Raw genomic sequence first — 24,653 nt, 5'->3', positions numbered from 1 at the left:
ATTGTCCTTAACTCCATTGGCCATAGATTTTTCCTTGTCCCTTTGGTTCCCTTTTCAGTTTTCTACAGTTATATTCATTACTATCAACTTCCCCTTTCTTCCGTTTGTTATATATTAATTTTTATTTTTTTTATAGTTGCCTTCTAAACCCAGTCATATTTTTAACCAATATGGCCTTCTTCCTTGATTGTGGCTTCTTTGGCATCTAGTAACGTGTTCCTAAACAATTCCCAATTATCACTGAACTTGAATAGTAATTATGTATTAGTCAACTTTTTATTTTGCAACTAAGGTCTGAAGAGTACTGGATACTTTACAGAACATTGAAAAGAACACCCTCTCTACCCTGAAGAGCTTACAATTTATATGAGATCTTGACCTAAATAAACAAAGACAAATTATTCAGTAGTGCAAGATCTCTCAAATTTCACTTTCTGGATCCTAACATCCAGACATTCCAGCATGAATTATGCTGACCTCTAAACACTAACTATCCATCTTTGCCACCGCTTTCCCCCCCCCCCCCCCCACCATGGAACTCAAACTTTCCTATCACCTAGCTACCCATTGCACATGCACAAACATGTTTACACATGGATAATGTGGTCTGCTTCACTGATCCAACACATATTACATTCCTCAGAGCTGCCTGCATGTCTCACCTCCACTACAGCTTCACCAGCTTAAGGAATAGGAGTTATTTCTGAATACAAAGGTCCCTCCTCTCAGCTGAACTATTTTAACACTTCACCCACGTGCCACCATCTAAGTACAGCCTGTGTTTCCAGGTAGTGTTTATCATATTCAGCAGCTAAGTTACAGTGACTAAGTGTATTTAGGAAGAAGGAGGCTGGCTGCCATTAAAAATAATTACTATGAATTCTGATATTCTACTTGGCAAAATACTGACCTTTCTGGTGTGTGTGCCACCTCAAGAATTGTCCATTGGCACGTGACTAACATTCATGATTTTCTCTCTTTATTTTATGCAAGATATTGAGATGTATATTTTGTTTTTATTGCTGTATTTGTGTATTTATATTTTTGTTACTTTTTCTTCTCATTATACATCTAATGTCCAAGGCATTTTGTCCACATTTTCCTCCCAGTTGAAAACATTTTTAATGCATAGAATGTGCTCTCTCTCACTTCACACAGGAAGAGCTATAAACTGTGAAGTGTATTTTTCCATGTTCCTCCATCACTAAATTTATTTAATTTATTAATTAGCAACAAAGTTGGGGGCATAATCCAATGGAAATGTTGAAAAACAAAACAAACGAAAAAACCAACAACAACCCACCTGCATCAAATTTCTAAAATAACTAAAATAAAATTGGTTACTTTTGTGATGCTTTCTTATTTAAAAAAAGAAACCAAGCTATGCAAAAATGGTTTTGTGATAGTCTGAACGGGTTTTTTATTAGTTAAAAACAGATATTCTATTTATATCAGATGCACACTTGGCATATGTTGCCTTTATTTCTCTGAATATTTTTTTTTCTCCTTCAGATACTGTTTCTGGTAAGAAAGAAGGAGGACAAGCCAAAGATCACGCCCAGGAGAATGCAGAGCAAAGGCCAGATACCCCAGCTTCCTCCACAAGTGGGCAGAAATCAATATTCAGTGGACCCAGAAAGATAGGGTAAAGCCTTGAACTTTGGAAACTGATAATTCAGAGTACAGCACCTCTGAGAAGATTTTATTTTGAGTCTCTCCAGCCTCTCTCTCTCTCTCTCTCTCTCTCTCTCTCTCCAGTATTGCAGATCAGACCAAAATTTCCCAGGGTTAGAAACAATCTGCTTTGAAACAATTGCTATAATTAGACTGCAGTCTCCTAGGAAATGCAGCTATAATTACCTTTTGCTACAAGGTAACAGCAAAAGGCAATGGCAACTATTGGATTTTTCCTCCTGGTAAGAGGTTACACTTTGAATTTGAAGTGTCTCTAAGTGTGCTTCTACTCTGAAAAATGGCTGTAAAAATGGAACCTTGAAGCTCCATGTTTGTTTCCTCTGAGTGGCTTCCACATAAAATTAGCTCAGTTTACAAATAAAATGATGTTTTGCCCCGAACTTCCAGCTCTGTAAACTCACCCTGTGATCTGAAAGCTATGTTTTCCTTTTATGAATCATCTTCAGTAAATAAAAATAGTGCTTGGGCACATTACAGCCTCAGTGACATCTGTGCAACCCCATTATCTTTAGAATATCCCCTCAATAAAATGTGTCATAAGGCAACTGGGGCTACATGTTTGTAAAGAGTGAATGATATATGTGCTGTGGGGTTGCATAGTTGTTACTGGGGCATAAATTGGTACTGATCCATGAGGAGGACAGAACTCAGCTTAACTTTCGGATCGTGGGCTGAGTTAGCCAGGCTTGCAATTAGAAAAACAACTTTTTATTGGTAAATTGAGCAAATTTTGACATGGAACATAGATCCTATGGTCACTCTTCATAGGAAAAGCACTTGGTTAAGAGTTTGCTAATTACTACTGATTGAATTGCTGTCCAGGTGCATCTACAGCATACTGAGTATGTAAATTATAAGGGCTGTGGTGGTCAAGGGAATAGAGGAGTGAACTGGATCTCTGACAATCAGTCAGAAACTTCACTTGATTTTGCCTCATTAACGTTGGATAAAAGAAGCAGCTGCTGCTTCTGAGTACTCCTATGCAGATGGAGGGAATATACTCTAAGGAATCGGTGGCACTAAAAGTTGCATTTAATTACAGTTCATGCAGATAATAGCCATGGTGAAGGTATACAGAAAGTCTGCCTCCTTAGTGGAGTGGAGCATTTACTGTCTTTGCTGTGAACACTTAGTAGCACAGTAACTAAATATTTAGAGAACTGATTTATGCCTGTTTCTTATCTTCCCTTTTTATTGCAATTCACCCCCAAATGGGAAAATCTGCTACGGTTAAAATTTCAATATTTCAAGTGACAAATCAACTCCAAAGGGGAAAGATTTATTGCAGAGAAAGCTAGGAAAACATGGGAATTGTCATATTGGGTCAGACTGCAGCTTCACTGAATCTGGTATCTTGTCACTGACTTTGGCCCAGTGCAGGGACTCAAGAGGAAAGTTGCATCCACCGATAGCACTTTCTTCCTCCTCCTCTCCAGATGAGGGAGTGGCACCAGCCTCACTCTTGCCACCAGATGACTATAGACAGTAACAAGGCCTAAGGAGGATTGCAGAAACCTTCCAGATCCACTTGGAGGAGGTCCAAGATCCAACTCATAAGCTCCTGGACATCCTTCAGACAAGGTGGCACTTCCTGGTAATGAGGCCATATTGGCAGCTGTTAAGGTGGTGGGGCACACTCCAGCCACCTGCGCCACTCTCCCAAAAAGGGCAGACAAAAATTGCTTTGTTCCATCAAAGAGGCAGAATATTTGTTCTCCCACCCTAATCCGAACTCTTTCATAGTCCAGACTGTCATGGAACGCAGCACGCTGCACCAGTCCTTCAGTCAAGGATGCCAACAGGCTGGATCTCTTCAGCAGGAAGAATTTTTCATCAGCTAGCCTTTTATTTCATATAGTGAATAACCGGATATTGATGTCCAAGTATGACTTATTAATTACAACAAGCTGTTGGAGTTAGCTAATAAGCTGCTATCGGAGTGGGGTTTCCAGTTCCAGGCCATCCTTGACAAGGGGAAATTGGTTGACAGATTGTCCCTGCAAGCAGATTTGACAACTTTGGTCATGATGAGGTAGGCTTCCTGGCTGCAACCCTCAGGTTTCCCCAAGGAGGTCCAGGCAACAGTAAAAGATCTCCTCTTCAAGGGTAACAACCTGTTCAGTGAGGGAACAGATGAGTCACTTCACTCCTTTAAAGAGTCTTGTGCAGCTCTCCACTCCTTGGGGATATATATCTGGTGCACAGGAGGAACTTGTAGATCCTGTCCTGGCTCTCAGCCCATCTATCATCAAAGGGCCTTTGAGCTCCCTGGGAAGTGTCACACATACAGGGTGGCAGTCACAGTGCACCATCACCTTCCCCTCTTCAATCACAGCCTCCTGTGGAATAAGTATTTTGATGGGATGCTCGAAAGATGTCAACTAGTATCCGCACCACCAGTTATCCCCACACCCTTTGATGGCTGCCTGTCCCATTTCCTCCCAATGCGGCACCATATCATGTTGGACAGATAGGTTCTAGACAAAATCTTGATAGGCTACACCATAGAACTCTTTTCTACTCCTTCTCCAAAATGCCCCTCCCATCCTTCTTCACAAGAGGTCTCTCAAACAGGAGGTGAACTCTCTAATTCAGCTATGGGCAGTAGAGTCTATGCCTTCTCAACACAGGGACAAGGGTTGTTACTCAAGATATTTCCTTGTACCCAAAATGAAGGGGGGCTGGAAGACCAATCCTGGACCAGCTGGTGTCTTTATACGCCATTCAAAATTCAGGATGAGCACCTTGGTCTCAATAATCCCATCCCTAAATGAAGGTGACTGACTTGTGGCCCTTGATTTGGAGGATCCGTATTTTCATATAGACATTCATCCAGCTCACAAGAGAGTCCTGCCCTTTACGGTGCACCAAGATCACCCTTTGGTCAAAGCATACTTACCACTGGACAGAATCCGCATGATGAGGGACATCATCACCCAGCTCTGACTCAGCCCCCAGATGGCAGTCCTGTCCAACCTGGTCCCTCTAGGTCACATGGCCGCCTGCACCTAGGTGATATCCTTCATGATGCTCCCCCTCTGGTGCCTCCTGGCATGGTTGTGGACAGTCTATGCTCCCAAGCAGAGATGCCCTGGACAAACAAGTTTCACTTCCTCCAAACATCCTCACCTCTCTCACTTGGTGGGAAATGAAAGAGACTGTTTGCATAGGGGTTCCCTGTGTTCCCCCTATCACCACCCACAAAGACACTCATAACGGATGCATCTCTTCTGGGCTGGGGAGTGCATCTGGATGACTATATTTCTCAGGGATCCTGGACTCTGCAAGAATCAAAACTAAGCATCAGACTTCTCAGCAGTGCATGAAGCATACAAGAGGTTCCTACCCTTCATCCAGTCCGCACATGTCTAACTCATGTCAGACAACACGACTCTACTGTATTTTGTATAAACAAACAGGAAGAAACGAAGACTGCCCCACTCTGCATGGAAGCAGCCGTGCTCTGGAACTGGTGCATTCGGCATTGGATAACCTCCTTGGCAGTGCACCTTCTGGAAGCAATGGACACCTTAGCAGACAGCCTAAGCAGGCATTTCCACCAGGATCACAAGTGGGAGCTCCATTCTTCAGTGGTGCAGGACATTTTCTGGCAGTGGGTTTTCCCATTGTGGGACCTCTTTACAACCCAAGCAAACAAGAAATGCCTACAGCTCCTAAGTGCCCATAGGCATAACTCCAGGAGAATGCCTTTCTGGTACAGTGGTCAGGTCCGCTAATATATATCTATTATCCCATGTCTTCAAGAAGGTCAAATCAGGACAAGGCAACAATAATCCTGGCACCACCTTTGTGGCCAAGACAATTTGGTGGCCTTTCGCCCATGCATACATCTGTACCTGTCTCAGAACAGAGGGCAGAACCAACCATCCAAACCCAGCCTCCCTCCATCTGGGGCTTAGAGAGAGGTCGTCTCTGAATAGCTACAGTACATCCTTACCAGCAGGAAGCTCTCTACAAGGAAGGGCTATGCTGCCAAATGGAAGTGGTTCTCCATCTGCTGTCAACAGTAGCTTACCTCCAGAAACTCTGAGATCCCTTTTATCTTGGATGATCTTCTCTCCTTGAAGACGCTGGGCCTGTCTGTCAGCTTACTGAGTGTTCATCTAGCAGCTATCTAAGAGGGCCAGAAGAGAAAAACAAGGAGTATTAGCTTACCAATAAGTCACCCTCTGTGATAAACAGTTCTGCAGTATATTTGATGATGGGAGATAGATCTTATAACTGGAAGATCAGAGCAAAGCACTTCCTACAATCACCGTGAGTGATTTTACACAGCTTTTTGAAAAGCCATGGGAACAATTAGATCTGTTATTGCAACACGGCTAATATAGAATGTAGAGTCTCCATCAGCAAATTTAACTAAGGTGTCTTAGCAGCCATAACAGGAGCCAGCTTCAGACTCTCAGATTCCTGACATCACCCAAGACATCTTTCCTTGGGCTCTGGGAGGTGGGAGGGAATGATAAAATTCTGCTCCAGACACAACACGGGACTCTCCCACTTCCCCTTTTCATCATCTCCTCCTTTTCTGTCTGCTTTACTTTACGCCATCTTCCCATTCTTCTCTCATTCTCTCAAGCTTATCCCTTCTTGCTCCTCTCCTTTCTTACCTCATTACCCACCTATTTCACCCCCAACCAATAAAAAGGAAACAAAAGGAACTAACATGATACTTAGTGCCATCAGAACTACTACTAGCTGAGGTTGTCACTCTGACCACATTGATTGTATGTCATACCTAAGGCCCTATTCAATTCACAATATTGCAAGAATTGCAGATCCTGCAATATTCGGCTTCCACTGCAATTTTATCAGCCATCCAGGGCTGACAGTAGGAGCCTTGGCTGCCAGCTGCCCAGGGCTGACAGAGGGACTCTGGCTGGGCTCCTGCTGTCAGCCCTGTGCATTAATGATTGTAATATAGCTGCGGCAAAATGTCTGATTATCAAAAAAATTAGAAGGCATAATGTAATACTTGAGTGTTTATATTGTTCCAGCAAATTTTTCTTTAACAAATAGGGATACGTCTATACTTACCCGCTGGTTCGGCGGCAAGCAATCAATCTTCTTGGATCAATTTATCGCGTCTTGTCTAGACGCGATAAATCGATCCTGGAAGTGCTCGCCGTTGATGCCGGTAATCCTGCTCCGCGAGAGGAGTAGGCGGAGTTGACGGGGGAGCCTGCCTGCCGTGTGTGGACCCGCGGTAAATACCTTTAAGTTCGAACTAAGATACTTCGACTGCAGCTACGTTATTCACGTAGCTGAAGTTGCGTATCTTAGTTCGAACTGGGGGCTTAGTGTGGACCAGCCCTAGGTCTTTTCTGGCTTTTCCAAATTACTGCAATTAATATAGGTCCATTTTACTTTTCCGCAATTTTCCATGTCTTGTCTGCAGCTCAGCCACAATTATTTGACAATCATCCTGCTATTAAGTAGGGACTTTTTCATGCCCCTTTCCGCCTCTGTGTGTGTTTGTTTTTTAATTAGTTCATAAGCTCTTTGGGGCAGGCTCTGTCTCTTCTTATGTGTTTGTACAACTCCTGGCATGCTTTGACTGCTACTGTAATATACACGGCACTATTATTATTTATGTGAGTCAGAGAGATAGGTGAGCGTTTTACTAAACCTGTGACTGCCTCGTCCATTTTTGACCTCAGCAATACTCAAAACACATAGCACCATGCTGTGCTTCTAGGGGCTATCAGAACCATTGCCTGCTCTCTTTTCTAATAGGAAAGATCTCACAAAAGTAACATTGGCTTAAGTGTTGTGTGCTTTACATTTTCACCCGGTTTTATTTTTTTAATGTATGCTCCTCAGGAAGGCCATCAGGGCAGTGACCAAAGGAGAAATCGCCAGTGTGAAAGCTGAAGATGGAAGAAGCAGCAGTTCAGAGGCTGATGCCCAAAGTTTACGCAGTGTCAGGTCTACTCCCTGTTCTGACAGGTAAGGGACAGAGAAGTCTGATGATAGCTCAGAGCTTGATCCAGAAAGGCACTGAGCAGTCCTGTGTAGCCCTTTGCGCTCTTGAGTGCTCAGCACTACTGGAGCTGGTTGAAAAATGTCAACATTTTTCAGGAAAATTTTGTCCTTTTTGGTCACTTATTTTGGCCAACTCTGCTCAGCACCTTGCAAAACTGAGCCTGTAGTCAGTCAAGCATAAAGCTGACTGCAATATCTAACTTGGGCAAAATGTCAGTTGAGCTCTTAAAGTGTTTCACTTCCATAGTCTTTCCATAATTATTTTGATTCTAACTAATTCCTTGATCAGTTTTTCCTGGTGTAAGAGACCTCCGTTATTGCCCATTTACAAACAATAATACTGTTGAGTATTAAATAACCTGATGCCCATATTTTGAATGCAGATTTTGTAATGTGCAAAAATAAATCCAGAATTTGGCCAACTGATATTTACTACTTTTCTTATTTGCATAATTTCCACAAATTATGCTGGATACAAATTGTGTTCACTCAATGTTGATTGTTTCACCTGCCTAGAAATCTTATGATGTGGATTGAAAAATAGTGTAATTTCACTTTATGCTCAAACGGAAATTTCCAATATTCTTTAGCAACTCAAAACGTATATACAGTAGCACTTGAACACTTGGATGGGTTTGTTTTCCTTATTTCCTACAAGTGGAAATACACCATCCCCACAGACATGAACTCTGGTGGTGTTGGGGGCGAAGGGTGGAACTAATTCCAGTGTCCAGGGCTTTCACTAAGAATGGTCTGCTCCCAACTCCTATGCTGGTATCTTTAAAGCATGTGGGTCAAATCCATCCCTCATACCATGGCAAAAATAATTTAATTATTCCTGAGCAATCCGTTATAGATCAGTGTTACACATAGCTTTGAATATCTGAAGTGATGGGAATTCCATAGTCTCCCAGAGCAGTTTGTTCTATTAATAACAAGAACAGTTATGCAACTGTAAGTAAATTTTCTGTGCTGATCCTTACTGCTTGTTCTGTCCTCATTATCTAATGAGAGCAATTGATCCCACTGCTCTGTAACGTGTTTTCTTAACATACCACAAGATTCGTTCCATAAAAAGGCAACAGAATGAACAGAGTACATGTGAAAGTACTTTTAACAATTATTATTAATTTTTTGTTAAGCAGTGAGTTTTTCTGGTTGTTTGATGGTGCTGGGCAAGGCCTGCAGCCCCCTGGTGCACTGTGATGGTAATTCCAAACAAGCAGTCACAAACCACTAGATTTTTGTAGTGCTCAGCCCTTGCAGTAAGTGTAAGGGGGCACATAATCAACTGCTGTAAATTGTCATACCTCAGGGTAGCTATGACACATTGCTCCAATTGAGAACTTGCTGCCAGGTTGCTAAAAGACCTCAGCACCTGATTGTGACGGGGTCTGTCAGACCTTCTCTGTCTCCTGCTGGAGGCATCAGCACCTTGACATTTGTTGCCCAAGGAAAATCCACTCAGACCAGGTGACCAACAAGACAGTCCTCCAGAGGCCTAGAAGGGCCAAGAGAAATATTGACCAGTGAAGAACCAGAAGGCCAGTTAAAGAAGGCATGCCTGCTTTTGGTCAGGGGCAGAGCTGAGTGAGACTGGGACAGAGGAGGAGCTCCTCAGGGCTAACCCCAGGCCAGGGCCTTGACCTAAGCACTGCAAATAAGCACTTGCATTTCAGGGTTTCCCCCCCCCCCCCCCTCGTCTTTGTCTTAAGGTGCAGAGAGCCAAATCCTGAGTTGCAGTTTTGTTACATGACTGTTTAGAGACTGACACAGAGTTACAGCACAGGCTATAGGGGCAGACCCTTGCAGATTCCAGTGGGAGGGCCTGGTACGACTGTACCAGGCGTGGCCCTGAAGAGGGCACTGCAGAGCAGACCCATTTTCTACTCCATTGTAAGCAGAAAAAGGCATAATGAAATCCAGTGGTTGTGAGCTGAAATTAGACAAATTCAGAATAGAAAGAAGGTGCAAATTTTTAGCAGCAAGGGTAATTAATCATTAGAACGACTTACCAGGGTATATGGTGGATTGTCCTTCACTTGAGTTCTTTAAGTCAAGACTGGATGTCTTTCTAAAAGATATGTTATAGCTGAACCAGAAATTATGGACTTGATGTCGAAATTTATTGTGTGAGGTTCTTGGGCCTGTGTTATGCAAGAGTTCAAACTAAATGATCATAATGGTTTCTTCTGGCCTTCAAAATTCATAGATTTTAAGATCTGGCCACTTATTTTTTTGCCTGAAATAGGACCTAAGCTCTCTTGAAAATCTGGTCCCAGATGATGGGGAAAAAACTGCCACAATATTTGTGTTTTTCCAAGAATAAACATAAAACTGTAGCTTTTTAAAATACGAAACTTCCAAGCCAATTAAATGAACAGCGGCTTGAATATTAATCTTCTTGGCAGCATTCTGACAAGTTCATTGTGAATGGTATTATGTGAAAAGAACATCATAATAATTGATGAATTACAGATGAGTCCTATTATTTAAACAAGCAACTTATTTCCCTCCTGGCTTTTGATTTGTTGACTATAATTATTAATTGTACTGCAGAAGGTGAAAAATTGGGAGAGTTCAGGGAGACTGTAAACATCAATCTGCTTTTATTCACTCTGAACAGATCTCATTCGCCAGGCCAACTTCAAAGTCAACTCTTGTCTAGAATCCAAATGCAGTTTCCTTTAGGTAATTGGACCTTTTGTATGCAGCCATGATTTGTGCCTTGAAGTTTTATTAGAACAGATGTGGGCTCTTTGCTGTTTCTTTTTTGTTTTGTACCTGTAATTTTTCTGCTTAACTGGAAGAATGGGGATGACAGAGCTTTGCTTTCAAGAATCTATCTTACTGCTTAGCATTGATACGATGCAATGTCCAAAGATAGAACAAGAAGTAGATCACCCACTTCATTAAAGTTCCCTTCTGTAGTATGTGTTTTGCAAAGCAGGCAGAATAGACTTTGCAGTGGGTATTCAGATATGCTGCAGTGAGCATGGTACAAAAGCTTAGGCTGTGTCTAGGCTACGAGCAACGGGTGTGATTCCCCTGCTTGTGTACACATACTCGCACTAACTCCCATTCAGCTAGCATGAGTATAAGTAGCGGGGTAGTCATGGTAGCAGGGATAGTGGCTGTAGAGGCATGGATTAGCCAGGCCAAGGACAAATCTGCCTGAAACTGATGTATATGTGCTCAGCATGGCTAAACCGTCCCTGTTTTGCCGTAACCCGGGCTTCTGTGGCTACACTGCGATTTATACTTGTACTAGCTCAGTCAGAGCTAGTGTGGATACGCGTACACAAGCAAGGGAATCACACCCTGAGCATATAGTGTAGATGTAGCCTTAGACTATGTCTGCGGTGCAAGTGAAGGTGTGATTGTAGCATGAATAGGCATACCTGTGGCAAAGGTAGTGTAGATGTGGCAGCACAGGCTAGCAACCAGAGTACATGTCCAGAGACTCTAGCAGACTTCTGGTCTGGTTTCTAGCCCATGCTGGCATGTCTACACTACTATAGCTACCTGTTCTGGCCAGGTTAAAGCTAGCATGAGTATGCCTATTGGGCTGCAATTTCACCTTCACTTGCAGGGTAAACGTACCCTTAGAGAGAGAGAGAGAGGGTAAACATGAGGGCAAACTTACAGGTACTCATCAAAACCTTCAAAAGTACTTTTCCCTTTGGGCTTCATCTAAAATAGTGGTGCCCAACCTTATGACACAGGAGGGTCACATGAACCCGAGCACAACCTTGTGTGGGCCAAACAGATTCTACATATTTTAATAAGATTTAAAGTCACCTGTATTGATTTATATTTTAAATTCAGCTTGTTTCATATGTATTTAGACAGGTTGTTTTTATGTATAGTATTGTCTATTTACACACTTGTGTAAACTAAAATGATGTAAACATGACGACAAAATGCTAATGAATTGGCCATTAGTATATTGTGTTGAAGCAGGCCATGGGCATTAGGAATGCTCTGGTGGGTCGTACGTTGGTCTAAACATCAAGTAGTGGCCTCAGCCAGAGGCAAGATTCAGGATTTCTTCCATCAGTGTTGATTCAGCATGGCAATTTTCACCTCTATCCATCATCTCAGCCTCACCGTCCAAATCAGTGGCTTGTATCAATAGAGCTACTAAAGGCACATCTTGACATGTCTGTGTGTTCAGGAGGGACTCCGTTTGGTTGACTGAATTACCTCACTGCCTATAGGAAAGGTTGAATTCATTGAGATAGTGCTGTCTGGAATGACTAGGGAAGAGCTCATATTGATGCTTACAGTATAGTATCTTATTCATATCTTATCAGATTAAAAAAGTAACAATGCCACATACATAAGGTACATTTATTATGTATACTCTGTTGTTAATTTAAAGAGTTAAATACTAATTGTTAAAAATAGCATCAAAATCTCTCTTAACCATCCTATACATCTGCTTGGAATTGCAAAATCATAATCATCATCATCATAAAAAAATCTTAAACAGCTTCTTCCAACACCAACAATGTCCTGGATTTTTCTCTGTTGCCGTTTTTGAATAAATTGGCCTCCTCTTTCAGCAGCCTTGCCCAAACCAAACAATATTCAACAAAAGGGAAGGAAGAAAAGAATGTGAATACACTCTCGCTCCAACACCTTTGGTTTAGGGAAAGCTGCACTGGTCTGAGAGCCAGGATGTCATGAGCTCCCTTCTTACATTGGCTTGCTCCAGCCCAACAAAGATACATGGATCTTTGACAATTCAGTGTGAGGCTGCAGAAGGTCACTTCTAGCATAAACGGTAAAAGAACCAAGGTCTCCAAAATGGAGACGTAAATCTCATTTACTTAGCCGCCCTGCTGTTTCAGACTGAATGAACACCAATCTATGTGCTTGGCTAACATGCTGGTAACAACTCCTCTGCCTGCAGGACTGCCTCCCTTCCCAGGGTATGTCTACACTGGTGCTGGTACGTGCAATTTCTGGCTTGAGTAGACATACTCGAGCGAGCTCTGTTCAGGGTAGCATGCTAAAAACAGAAGTGTAGCCATGGTTGTGTGAGCAGCAGGACAGTTTAGCCACCTGAGCATGACCTCATCCAAGACCCTAGGTGCAGAGCTGTCCCTTGGGTAGGGTGAATCACGGTGACTGCTCTGGGCCCTGCGCTTTGGGGGGGCCCCGCGGGCCAGTGCGATTGGCTGGCGTGCTCGGTCCTGGAAGACATAGGCACAGGAACTAGTAGTGTTGGGGGTGCCGCCCTGCATGCCCGGGGCCCTGGCTGCTGCTGATTCAGAGCGGGGCCCCCAAGCTGGGGGGGCTGAGGTCATCTAGTCCAACCCTCTGCTCAAAGCAGGACCAATCCCCAACTATTTTTTTTGCCCCAGATCCCTAAATGGCCCCTTCAAGGATTGAACTCACAACCCTTGGTTTAGCAGGCCAATGCTCAAACCACTGAGCTATCGCTCCCCCCCCCCCCCTGTGTGTCTGAAAGTCCTGGTTTCAAATCCGATTGATGATGCACATAGGTTTTCTTATGGTTACACATTATGGAATTTGTTTCTCAAGCGTTCTTTTTTAACAACTTTTATTTTTAATTCACATAGTGAGAAAACAGCCTAAAGAACAGGTTTATTAGTTAAAATCCATTACAATCTTTCAGTTATGGTGTGACATGCAACAAAACCCAAGTGTTCCACATTCTGGTTATTTTGTATTGCAAGTTTGAAAGTTGAGAGGTATGAGAATCCAAACCCAACAGCAACACTAGAATACAGTTGACACAGAATAGTTTTAGCTTTCTTTCCTAACAATACTGAGTCAGGTCTTTATATAAATCAATGGGGGGATGGGGGTTGGGAGAGAACCCTAAAAATTATTCTTTGATACGAACTTTTCACAAACACGTAAAGATAATGGAGCCATCACTGAACTAAAATCCAGGGGTCTTCAGTACACAACGGTCACCTCCTCACTGTTCCTAAAATATTTCATTTTCTTTGGGGTGGCAGAGTATTTTAGTCTTACATTCACAGATAAGAAGCCATCAAAGTGTTTTTCTTATTAAGGGGTATTTAACTCTCCAAATAGGATAGGTTCAGTTTGAATACAACACTGGTCTCATGAGTCTGTATTCTAACTTAAGTTACTATAGGGATATGAGCTGTCACAGTCAAGAATTTTGTTCCTCGGTTCAGCGGTGGCTCTTATAAAAGTCACCAGTGTGGCAAAAGAGATTTTCAGTGCAGTTATTCAAAACATGATATGACAGGATAAACCAAGCGAAGGTGTCCCTCATGTGTCATGTCTAGCATGAAGGGGACGCCAACAGACCCCTGAAGATTTATTAAGCAGGCTAGTGACATTTTGTTTATATGGGTGAAAATGTCAATTCAGTTCTGGCAATTTTTTCCCTCCGTCACCTTTCTGTTGTAATCCCAGTCTCTCCTGTGATCAGGTTTTCCTGATGGCAGGGACTGGAGTTACTGGATCAGTGCCCATTTAGAGATAATAACACTGAGTATTAATAGTCAGATTCCTGTATTCTGAACGCTGTTTCTTTCTGTCAGTTTTGTTGAATGACTGCAAGGTTGGCAAAAAAATGTGGTGTGATTTCACTAGTGAGCTGATTCACGTAGGAACTGCCGGCTTGTTCAGGCCAGGAACTTTCATTACAAGGCAAATGGGACAGTGCGGAGCATTGTCCCTCTTGAGGAGCAGACAGATAGACAGACAGATGGAGAGGTTTAGAGCAGCTGAGCCAGCCGACTCACCTGGAGTGTCTGTTGGCACTGAAAGAATCTGCAGGTGCATCCAGAACCATCATGCCGCAGTAACTTCTATTGCAAAGCAAGGGACAGTGTGATGGGGAATGCCATGTGCGGAGCAATGAATCAGCTGCTGGAAATAAGTGTACTTATGAAATAAACATGCAGGAAAACAAATCTTGTGCAGTTCTTGGATTATATTAATGCTGTATGCCAGAGACATGTTTAAAATGTTCCTAATTCTGAGAATAAATGCATCAAGCAATGTATACAGACAATATCTCCAACCAACCGTCACCTAATTCTTCCCTTCCATGCCACCAGATATAGATTCATAGTTTCCATGTGGTGTTTGTAGCTGATCCAACCTTAGAGTAGATCACATGTAGCTTATCTGGTACAAGATAGTTCTAGTAAACTTTGTTTCCTATTTTTCCCACTTGCTGTGTTGCCAATGTTTTGAAATCAGGGATCTGTTTGTCCTGTCTCCTCAGGGGGAGCACTCTTTCGCTGAACAACAATGACGCGGAGACCCTTCCCGGTAACATGAAAGGCACAGTGAGCTCTGGGTACCGAAGCAATGCCTCCACTCCAGTCCATCCGAGGTCACCAGCACTGAGCACACGCAGCATGACTTCAGATTACGGCAGGGTAAATGTGGCAATGCTACTAACTGCACACATCTCCCCTTCAGATATCACTGACACCACAACCGTACACACCACAGTCAATATCTGATCAGCTTGCAACCAATAAAGGCTAAGCTTGCCAAAGATAATGCTATTTATTCCATAATCCTGTTGTGACAATTGACAGTCTCTCACCGTAATGAAATCTGTTAAACTCACCATCAATGACCTGTTTTTTGGATTGACAAACATTTTTCTCATTCTAAAATGTCCTGTTATTGACCGTTATTACTTAAATGTTAAAAATTACTACTTAAGATGTAAGGGCGCATCCACACCCATCAGTTTCCACAAGGTTTTAACCCATGGGATGCTGTGAAGGGAAAGATTGAAGGAAAATAGTGGGAGGATAGCAGAAGGAATTTGACAGGAGAGGCAGGTAGGCAACCAGCTGAGAAAAACTGAGTCACAAGAGTTCAAGTTCGAAGGCTTTGTTGACATCAGGAGGCTGGTACAGGTGTGAAGGACCTGCTTCTGTTGTGGGTACTGTGTGGAGCTCCAGGCAGTTGGGACTTTAAAGCTGCTCCCAAAACTCCTCTGGGTGGCGCTGGGCATGAAAGGGAACATCCAAGCAGTTTCTAGGCCTAGCTTTTTAAATGTCTTTGTACCTTTGTCCAGGATTAGTGATCAAAGGGTCAGTTAAGAATTGGATGCTGTGCTAAGCTCTCTAAGGCCCTGGGAGGAAGTACTACCTCTTTCCCTCAGAGAGGTATTACCACATTCTTGAATGCCATATCAGCCTTCCCTGACAGGGCCAAAGCATGACGGCAGAGTGAATGAGAGGAAGGACCTTCTCCTTTCTTCCCATAAATGAACTTCTGTCCCAGGGAAGGAGTCCTCCTGATATTGGTGTGTCATTTCTTCTGGGATAGTGATGAAGAAGATTTCTCTCCTTCATTCAGGACAAGTTTGATCTGTAGTACTAACGAATCACAGTTGCACAAATGCTAGGTTGCTGAGCGGTTCCATCACAGTCAGGTCCTCTCCTCACAATTCCAAGTGTGTCCTGATTTTTGAACAACAGTGTGGTGAAGCAGAGAAACCGCCCATCAGCATGGAAGGGGTTAAAGAGAGCCTTTGGGCCCAGCTAGCCTCGCCCCGTTCCACCTACAGCCAATGCCAGGCCTGGAAGGGGGAGAGAAGGAGGGAGCCTGGCTCAGTTCGGGGCTGACTGTCAAAGAGGCAGGAGTTAGCTGCTTCCCTACCTGAGGGAAGGATCACTAGCTTGCTACCTGAAGTAGCCACCGGTAACCAAGCACCATCTTCCTGGCCAAAAGAGGCAGAGAAAGAGGTCTAGGAGCACCCAGCTTACAAGGAGCCTGGGTGTCCGAAGCACTGAGATCTTGAGGGGGTTCCCACCTCACCAAACGTATGGCTGCCCTGCCAGAGGAAGCTGGGACCGCAGCAGGACACCGCCCAGGGTCCATGAGGGGGCAATACTAGAGACAAGCATCACCGAAACTTGTACTATAGGGGCCATGCCCCAAACTGAAGGGGCAACAGTGGGAAGTAGCCCAGGGCAGTGGACATAGACTCCCTGCTGAGAGCTCCTCTACTCAGGGGTTGACTTACACAGGGCTTTGGGCTGGGACCCGGTGGAGTGGGAGGGCCCGGATCCCACTAACCTTCCTCCTTAAAGACTGAGGCACCTCGACCACAGAAGCAAGAGGCAGGAAGTTTCCAACCAGTAGGCCAACTGGCCTTCCAAGCCCCCCTGTTACAAATATTCTTATGTCAATCTCTATTTTGTTGCTTTTTAAAAAAAAATGGTGGTACCTGATAAGAACTGATAGCTGTTACATGACATCTGTTTATAAGCGGTGATGTACTTGTGCAGGTATTGAAAGTGCTAGGCGGGAATACAGTCTTTTAGTACAATTCTATTTTACGTAGTTCTGTTGTGTTGGGTAAAAGATATAACCCCCATCAGTCATTTAGCAGGGCAATGTGATCAAGAAAATTGCTCTTACTGCTGCTTAATTAGTACACATTCCTAACATCTATGGAGGTTTCTTATTCCAAAATTGCCTTACAATGTTTTATAGCAGCTAATTATCCTGATCTCCACATCAGTCCAATAGAGATATCAGAAGCACAGGCTGCAATCAAGATGCTGAAAAACAACAAAGCTGAGGTTGATGATCAAATCACAGCAGAAATGCTAAGCACACATGACGTTACCAGACTAACGAAACTGGCAGAGCTGTTCAGCGAAGTCTCAGAAAAAGAGACTCCCCCTCGACCAGTGGAAAAATGGATTCATTGTCAGACTGCCCAAAAAAGGTGATCTTACTGACTGTAACAACTAGAGAGGAGTCACACTACTCTCTTTTGTAGGGAAAAATCTTCTTTATTACAAATACTACAACTACACAGAATAAAAGAGGCAGTGGATGCAATGCTTAGGGAAGAACAGATTGGATTCAGGCCCAAGTGATCATGTGTGGATCAGATATTCACACGTATGGATCAGATATTCACACTAAGGACTGTAGAAGATGAACATATACAATGCCAGGCTCCTCTTATCAATTTCATTGATTTTTTTCCAAAAGGTATTTGACAGCCTGTATAGGCATACATTGTGGAATATTCTTCAGTCTTATGGAATTCCAGCTAAAGTCATCAACATCATCACAGCGTTGTACAGTGAAGCAAAATGCTATGGAAGGGTGAAAAACCAAACAACAGAGTGGTTCATTGTGGACACTGGCATGAAGCCTGGCTGCATTCTATCTCTGCTGTTGTTTTGCATCGCCATAGACTGAATAATGAAGATGTGCATTAGCAACCTAAACATTGGCATGTCATGGGTAATGGCAAATGCCTAGAAGACCTAGACTTTGCTGATGATATCATGCTATTGAGCAACACTCCTGAAAAACTACGAACGCAGATGCCTTTGTGAAGGCCAATCAGTGCTCAAAATCAGTGACACCAAAACAAACATCCTTGAAATCCAGACATCAAGCAGTAACATCGTAATAGAAAGCAAAAACATCAAGAAAGTAGAACAATTCATTTACCTGGACAGTACTATACTAGTAGGGTTGCCAGTTTTGGTTGGACGTATTCCCGGAAGTTTCATCACATGACATAATCTTCAATTAAAGATTAATCTTTAATTCCTGGAGATTCCAGGACAATCCTAGAGGGTTGGCAACCCAATATACTAGCCAAGAGAGACCTCAGGAAAGAAGTGACATCAAGGCTAGGAAAGGCATCCACAGCATTCACTAAACTCAACAAACTATGGAAATTAAAGATATACATTACCAAAACAAAACTGAGAATTTTCAGTTTAAATGTAATCTCAAGAGTGCTAACATGCAACTGTGAGAGTTAGTGAGCTATTAAAACGTTAGATAGAAAACTTAAGTGTCTACAAAAGATTCTGGGCATTGGCTGGAGAGACTTTAGCACCAATGAAAAGATGAGACAAATCACCAACAATCAGCTTATCTCCACTAGAATCAGAAGGAAGCGCTGTACATATTTGGGGCAAATACTCCAGTTGCCAACACCCAGACTCCCACATGAAGCTGTTAAGTGGAAACCAACTAGTGGTGAGGAAACAAGGACACCTAAGAGAAATCTTAAGAACAACCACTAGCAAGGAGGGCAGAACAGTTGATCCCAACAGTATAGAGCAAATCGAAACAGCAACTAATGACAGAGGGATGGAAGAGTCTAGTTTCTGCCCTGTGCACAAATGTTGATATGAGAAGGATGTAATAATAATTATCCTTCATTTATGTTTTCAGGAAGGCAACTATCCTTGAGATTTGTCTGATCTTAGATTTTGCAGTGACTGCAGCCTTTGTACTAGCACTGACTGTGATTCCCTATCTTAAATTAATCCCACCTGACACTTAAGTGTTTCCTGAAGAGGTGTGTGTGTGTGTGTGTGTGTGTGTGTGTGTGTGTGAGCGGACTTTGTTCTATGACTACAGGGGAGTTAATGAGCCACTTCACTTTGAATGGTCCCTTAGAATAAGTGTTGACAGCTTATGCTAAACAATCTGTTCTACCTTGCATTTAGCTGTGACACTGAAAATACCTTTCCCAGACCTGAAGAAGAGCTCTGTGTAGCTCAAAAGCTTCTCTCTCTCTCTCACCAACATAGGATGGTCCAATAAAAGATATTACTTTATCTGTATATAGATATATATAAATCCCCCTTACATCTTATGTGGTCTTTTTTTTTAACTGGACTAACTAAACATTGGCAAGCTTTTGAGATTCACTCTGTCCATCAAGATAGTTTCTTGTTCTGGTTTTTATTCTCCTGCACTTAGAGTACTATCTGTCAAACTGATTGACTAGCGGCCTTCATATTTACTATGCATATATTTGAATTGATAATGTGAAAAAAAATTGTAATGGAAAAAAGTGCCTGCAAATGCCTAGAAGACAGTAGCCAAAATTACCTTCAGTTGTCTCAGTGATGCTTTTCCACATGATTATAAAAATACCACTTTAACTTCACTTTGAGCTTCAAGATGTTCATCTCAATTGTGCTGAGCATTGGTTAGTGAGTTAACATTGTGTTGTTGAGAGAGAACGACCTGCCTTTCCTGAATACACAGCTGTCAAAGGCAGGCATAAAGAGATTCAGCTGCAAGTGCTAACCATATTTGAGCTGCAGAAATGAGTCACAATAGTCAGTCTGATTGCTAATAAGCAATATTTCCATTAGCCTGGTTCTGGCATGCAGTAGGGAAAGCTTTTAATTGTTAGTGTGTTGCCACTTCATTTTATACAGGTGTGATGCTTAGCAAAGTCAGGGACACTGTAAAGGCAGGAACCTTTCTTAGGTATGCTCTCTTCCCATTGGCTCCCATGATAGATTGCTACAGGTGGGTCATTGCAATCTGTCTACAGATAGTGATATCATGACAAGCTTCCTTCATGTTACCTATGGTTCTCTAGTAGTTCTTGTAGTTACAAATATATGCACCAAAGGTTGTTTTTTTAATTGCGATGTAGTCTTCCCCCGCTCCCCTGCCCTTAACGTAACAGGATGTCTTTCCATATTCTTGGCTAGAACAATTCCTAGTCTTTTTTGTTAGGGACATTTAACAATGAAAACCCACAAATTCATATGAGCCAGCATATGCTATCAAACCTATGTTGTCATATATATCCAATAGCATCCACAATGTGCTAGGTACTATCCAAATACAAAAGAAAGCACAGACTCTGTTCCAAGGACTTTACACTGTAAAATTTCAAAACAGACGGATTGTGGGTAGGAGAAATTTGTTTACCTTTGTGTTGTTAAAAACTTTACATTATCAGCAGGTAGCCAACCACTACATCACTGGCTGGTCACCTTAATATTTTGTTGTTCCCCCTTTTCCTATCTACTGTCTATATTCTGAGAGTAAAAGCTATTCGGAGTAAGGATTCTGCCTTCTTTTGTGTCTGTGCCAGTGCCTTGCACAATAATTGGTAATGACATGTGTTTGATTACAATATTCTTATTTCTGTACGTATTAGATGCCTGTGTGTTTGTCAGCTGCTCTCTGCACCTTCTTCCATGCTGCTCTTTATGCACAGAATGCCTTCCTTGAATTCATCTGTAAGGGCTCTACCATTTCTTCTCCTTCAGATCTCTCCTTATGAACCACCTGTACCATGACTCCTATAAGAAATCAGTCAATTTATGATGGCTTGGCTCAGGGGCAAATAAGTAAATTGGCACTTACTTTGTCTATGGCCTTGTCTATACACAAAAGTTGTATAACCCCTTTAGTGTGGATACAGTTATATCTGTAGCTGTTTACTTATAGGAACTGTACTGGTATAAACTACTTTTATACCAGTATAACTGTGTCCAGGCTAAGATTTGTACCGCTATAGTTATGTCAGATGAGTCACGCTCCTAACTAACAAAGCTGTATTGTATAAAAACTATGTGTAGATCAGGTATATTTATAATTTTGAAAAATGACAAATTTTATTGTATTCCTTGCCTCCCTTGCCCCTTCCTGCCCCACTTGTCCCCTTAAATTGAAAGCTTAGGTTGTATGCAGGGATTGCATTGTCATTTCCCTTGGTATTATGCCGAGCACAACGGGGCCCCAATGCTGATTAATTATAATACAAATATTTAATAAGTGATCGTGTACTTGTAATGTTCTTTTGGGTTATGGAAATTAGACTGTAATGATGACCATAAATAAGCTTCCTATTATATGGCTCAATACTTATGGAATGTATATTATTCTTATTCAGCAGGACCCTGGTTTAAAAAATGGTGCTTCTGTGCCTGCAAGTGAAAGTGTACCTGAAGATTTAGTCAAGAGACACCATAGGAATGCATCTGGAACACCTTCAATAGCAGTTTCTAGGGCATCTCTAGCATCAGGTAAATGTTCATTAGTAGTCCTAATTCTTTCTGTGAGATTATTATTCATCTGGCCTCCCCCACCCTTTTTTTCTGTTGTTCTAATGCGTAATAGATGGTCAAATATAAGAACAGTTGAGTTTCCTGTTGTTAATTTTAAAAATATCAGGTTTATAATAGGGAAGAAAATACCTTTCACTTGTTTCATATGGGAAAAATTGTGATCCTAACCAGTGTACCCTCTAATTTTTCCCACCCACGTGGAATGAATTTTGTTATGTGTGACACATCACCTCCATATTGGTGCACATAACAAAATTCATGTGGTGGGGGTGGGGCCGAGGGGTTCGGAGTGTGGGAGGGGGCTCAGGGCTGGGGCAGAGGGCTGGGGTGTAGGGGGGTGAAGGCTCTGGGGTGGAGCCAGGGATGAGGAACTCAGGGCTAGGACAGAGGGTTGGGGTGCGGGGAGGGTGAGGGCTCTGGGGTGGGGCTGGGAATGAGGGGCTATGGGCTGGGGCAGAGGGTTGAAGTGTGTGGGGGTGAAGGCTCCGTCTGGGGGTGCAGGCTCTGGGGTGGGGCTGGGGATGAGGGATTTGGGGTGCAGTGGGGCTCCCTGGGGGTACTGTGGGGAGAGAGGACTCCTCGCCAGCTCAGTCTCCCTGCAGCAGCACCTGGGCTGGGGGGGGAGGGGCGCCTCTCCCCTGGCTGTGGCAGATCTGGGCCGGGCTGGGCCCGGGGACAGGTACCTGTCCCTGGGTCGCGGCAGGTCTGGGCCGGGCCTGGGCTGGGGGAGGGGCATCTCTCCCTCCCGCAGCCCTGAGCACCTGTGTAGCGCTTAATAGTCAGCTGCGCGGCTGCACAGCTTAGAGGGAATTTAGATCCTAACGCCATGTAATGTCATCTGTGTTAGTTCTCAGCTAATGGAACATTCTGTGCTCAGTGGTAATTTCCTGAGAGAGTCCATCAGTTAATAAACTTGACCTTGTGAGGTCATGTGCACCTGTGTATAATTGTGCCATTCTGGTTTGATGGCATTTTACACTCCCTTGGCACAAGTTCAGATGGCCTCAGAACATGCAGGACAGTGGAGAATCAGGTCTGTGAAGTATAGCCATTATTTTCATTTTGCCCAGGATGTAATAAACTGTTACCCTGTCATTACCTCTTGCAGAGGGACAGATAAAATGATTATTTCATTGGAGGATGGTGAGAAAATGATATTGACACAATAAGGTGCACTCAGAGCCATTTTACAGGAACTGGTGAAGATTGTTCTCTTTCTCATTTGAAACTGAAGTCAGAAGTCCCTTTATCCTCTCACTTCCTGTCACTCAGCCATCCCCATAATCTGCTCTGTTCAGCCTTTCAGATTTATGAGCCAGTCTGTGAATCACAGCAGGGCTCAGCCACTCTGTTTCAGCTGGGGTTAGCCTGTACCAGAGAGTGGGTAACATATCCCACAGAGCTAATCAAAGACGCTATGTTCTTCACCTTAGATTTTTCCTGCTTGAAAGCAGCAAAGTGCCTTTGAACAGGCACTGCATCTGTAGGAAGAGGCATTTCTGACTGCTGCTTTCTCTGTGCAAGGAGGGATTCTTCCTCTCACATTACCTGATACAATAAAGTCTCCCTGGAAATTGATAACTGGCTTCATTTCACCAAGGTAGATAGGAAGCTGAAAGAAATCACAGCAGCTTCCTCTCCTATTGAATAATCTCGAAGATGGACTAGAGAAATCCTTCCCCAAACCAGCACCAGCTACATCCCAGGGTGGAGGGATCAAATCAAAACTTCCAAGCCCCCTCGTCCCATGACCTAAAGGGACTTCCTTCTTTCCTTTGTATGGGGAACAGCAGCAGCGTGGAGTATTCTTTAGGAGAAAACTAAGAGAATCCTTCCACAAAGCAGCCAGTACGTTTTACACCATTTGCCATTAGCTGGTAAGTCAGGACCTCCCATGTCCCAGAGAGATTTCCCTTCTCCTCTCCACATGGGAATCAGCAGTACCAAACATAGGCACCTTCACTGCCTTCTGGTGTCTGTGATGTTTTGGAGGTTCGCCCAGACCAGTAAGGGATTCTGTCACTACCTGCCCTGTAATCTTGGTTCTCTGTGCTGTGCTGTGCAGCTTTGGCTCAGAGTCCTGACACCAACAACTTGCACACAACTTGCCTTCCACCAGTCTGGTTACTTTTTGCGAGATAGTGCTAGCAACCTTTCCAGTCCCAAGTCTCCCCCAAAACCATCTCCCCTGTGGTGCCCAGTCTCTCTGATTGGATGCTCACAGAGGCAACACTAAGTTTGCTGCCTCCAAAGAGCCAGTACACACAACAGCTTGTTAGCTCAGCTGGGGTTATACAAGCCACCTTAATACACAGCACTGAGATGGTTTGTAGTAAAACTAAGTTTTATTAACAAAGAACAGAGATTTAAGTGATGTCAAGCAAGAGTGAAAGAGGTCTGAAAGGGTTACAAACAAAACAAAAATAACACACTTTCTAGTGTCTAAAATGTAATTGTAGCAGGATCTAGCATTGCCTAACATAGTTTCTTACTCACACCAAGTTGTCAGCAGTCACCAGCTAGTTCAGCAGGAGGACCCATCATTCATAGATACAAAGCGCTGGCTTCTTTGTTCTCCCCGGTGATGGATAACCAAAACGGCTTTTGCTTGTCTTTATATTGACCAACGTTCATTGTCTCTGTCTCAAGAGCCAGGAAGACTTCCTGGGGTGCAGATTCTGTCCCTCATTGTGATGGTTAAGCGGTCTTCTCTCCTGCTTGTTAGCTTGACTGCTTTGCTTACCTTATATGTAAATATAGTTGCATGGTCCTCTGCCTGTGATCAAGCAGGTCAGACAAGTAAATACACTTTCCATTCTAAGTTCCCTCTAAGCTGCGCGGCCATGCAGCAGCCTGTTTAGCGCCGTGCAGGCGCTCAGGGAACTCGCCCAGGGACTTGCCCGGGGAGGGGTGCCCCTCCCCGGCCCAAACCCAGCCGCAGCGGCCCAGACCTGCTGTGGCCAGAGCGCCCCTCCCCTGCCCCAACTCTGCCGCAGCCTGTACCTGCTTCGGCCGGGGAACTCCTTCCCCGGCCCAAACCCAGCCCTGGCCCAAACTGGCCAGGGGAGGGGAACCTATCCTGCTGCCACAGCAGGG

At 43.5% G+C, this 24,653-nt stretch overlaps 1 protein-coding gene across 1 annotated transcript in view; it reads left to right on the top strand.

The window, feature by feature from the left end:
- The window catches only part of SYTL5 (synaptotagmin like 5), a 97,083-nt gene that overhangs the window by 41,773 nt on the left and 30,657 nt on the right, over positions 1-24,653 (top strand). Inside the window, exons 4-7 of the mRNA XM_065423226.1 lie at positions 1,513-1,645; positions 7,540-7,665; positions 14,948-15,104; positions 21,383-21,515. Of these exons, the coding sequence (XP_065279298.1) occupies positions 1,513-1,645; positions 7,540-7,665; positions 14,948-15,104; positions 21,383-21,515 (549 nt within the window). The remainder of the gene's footprint in view (positions 1-1,512; positions 1,646-7,539; positions 7,666-14,947; positions 15,105-21,382; positions 21,516-24,653) is intronic.

Source organism: Emys orbicularis, chromosome 1 (assembly GCF_028017835.1).
Source record: "Emys orbicularis isolate rEmyOrb1 chromosome 1, rEmyOrb1.hap1, whole genome shotgun sequence".
Lineage (NCBI taxonomy): Eukaryota > Metazoa > Chordata > Testudines > Emydidae > Emys > Emys orbicularis.
Note: the sequence above shows the minus strand (reverse complement) of the source record. Positions and strands in the feature narration are given on the sequence as shown.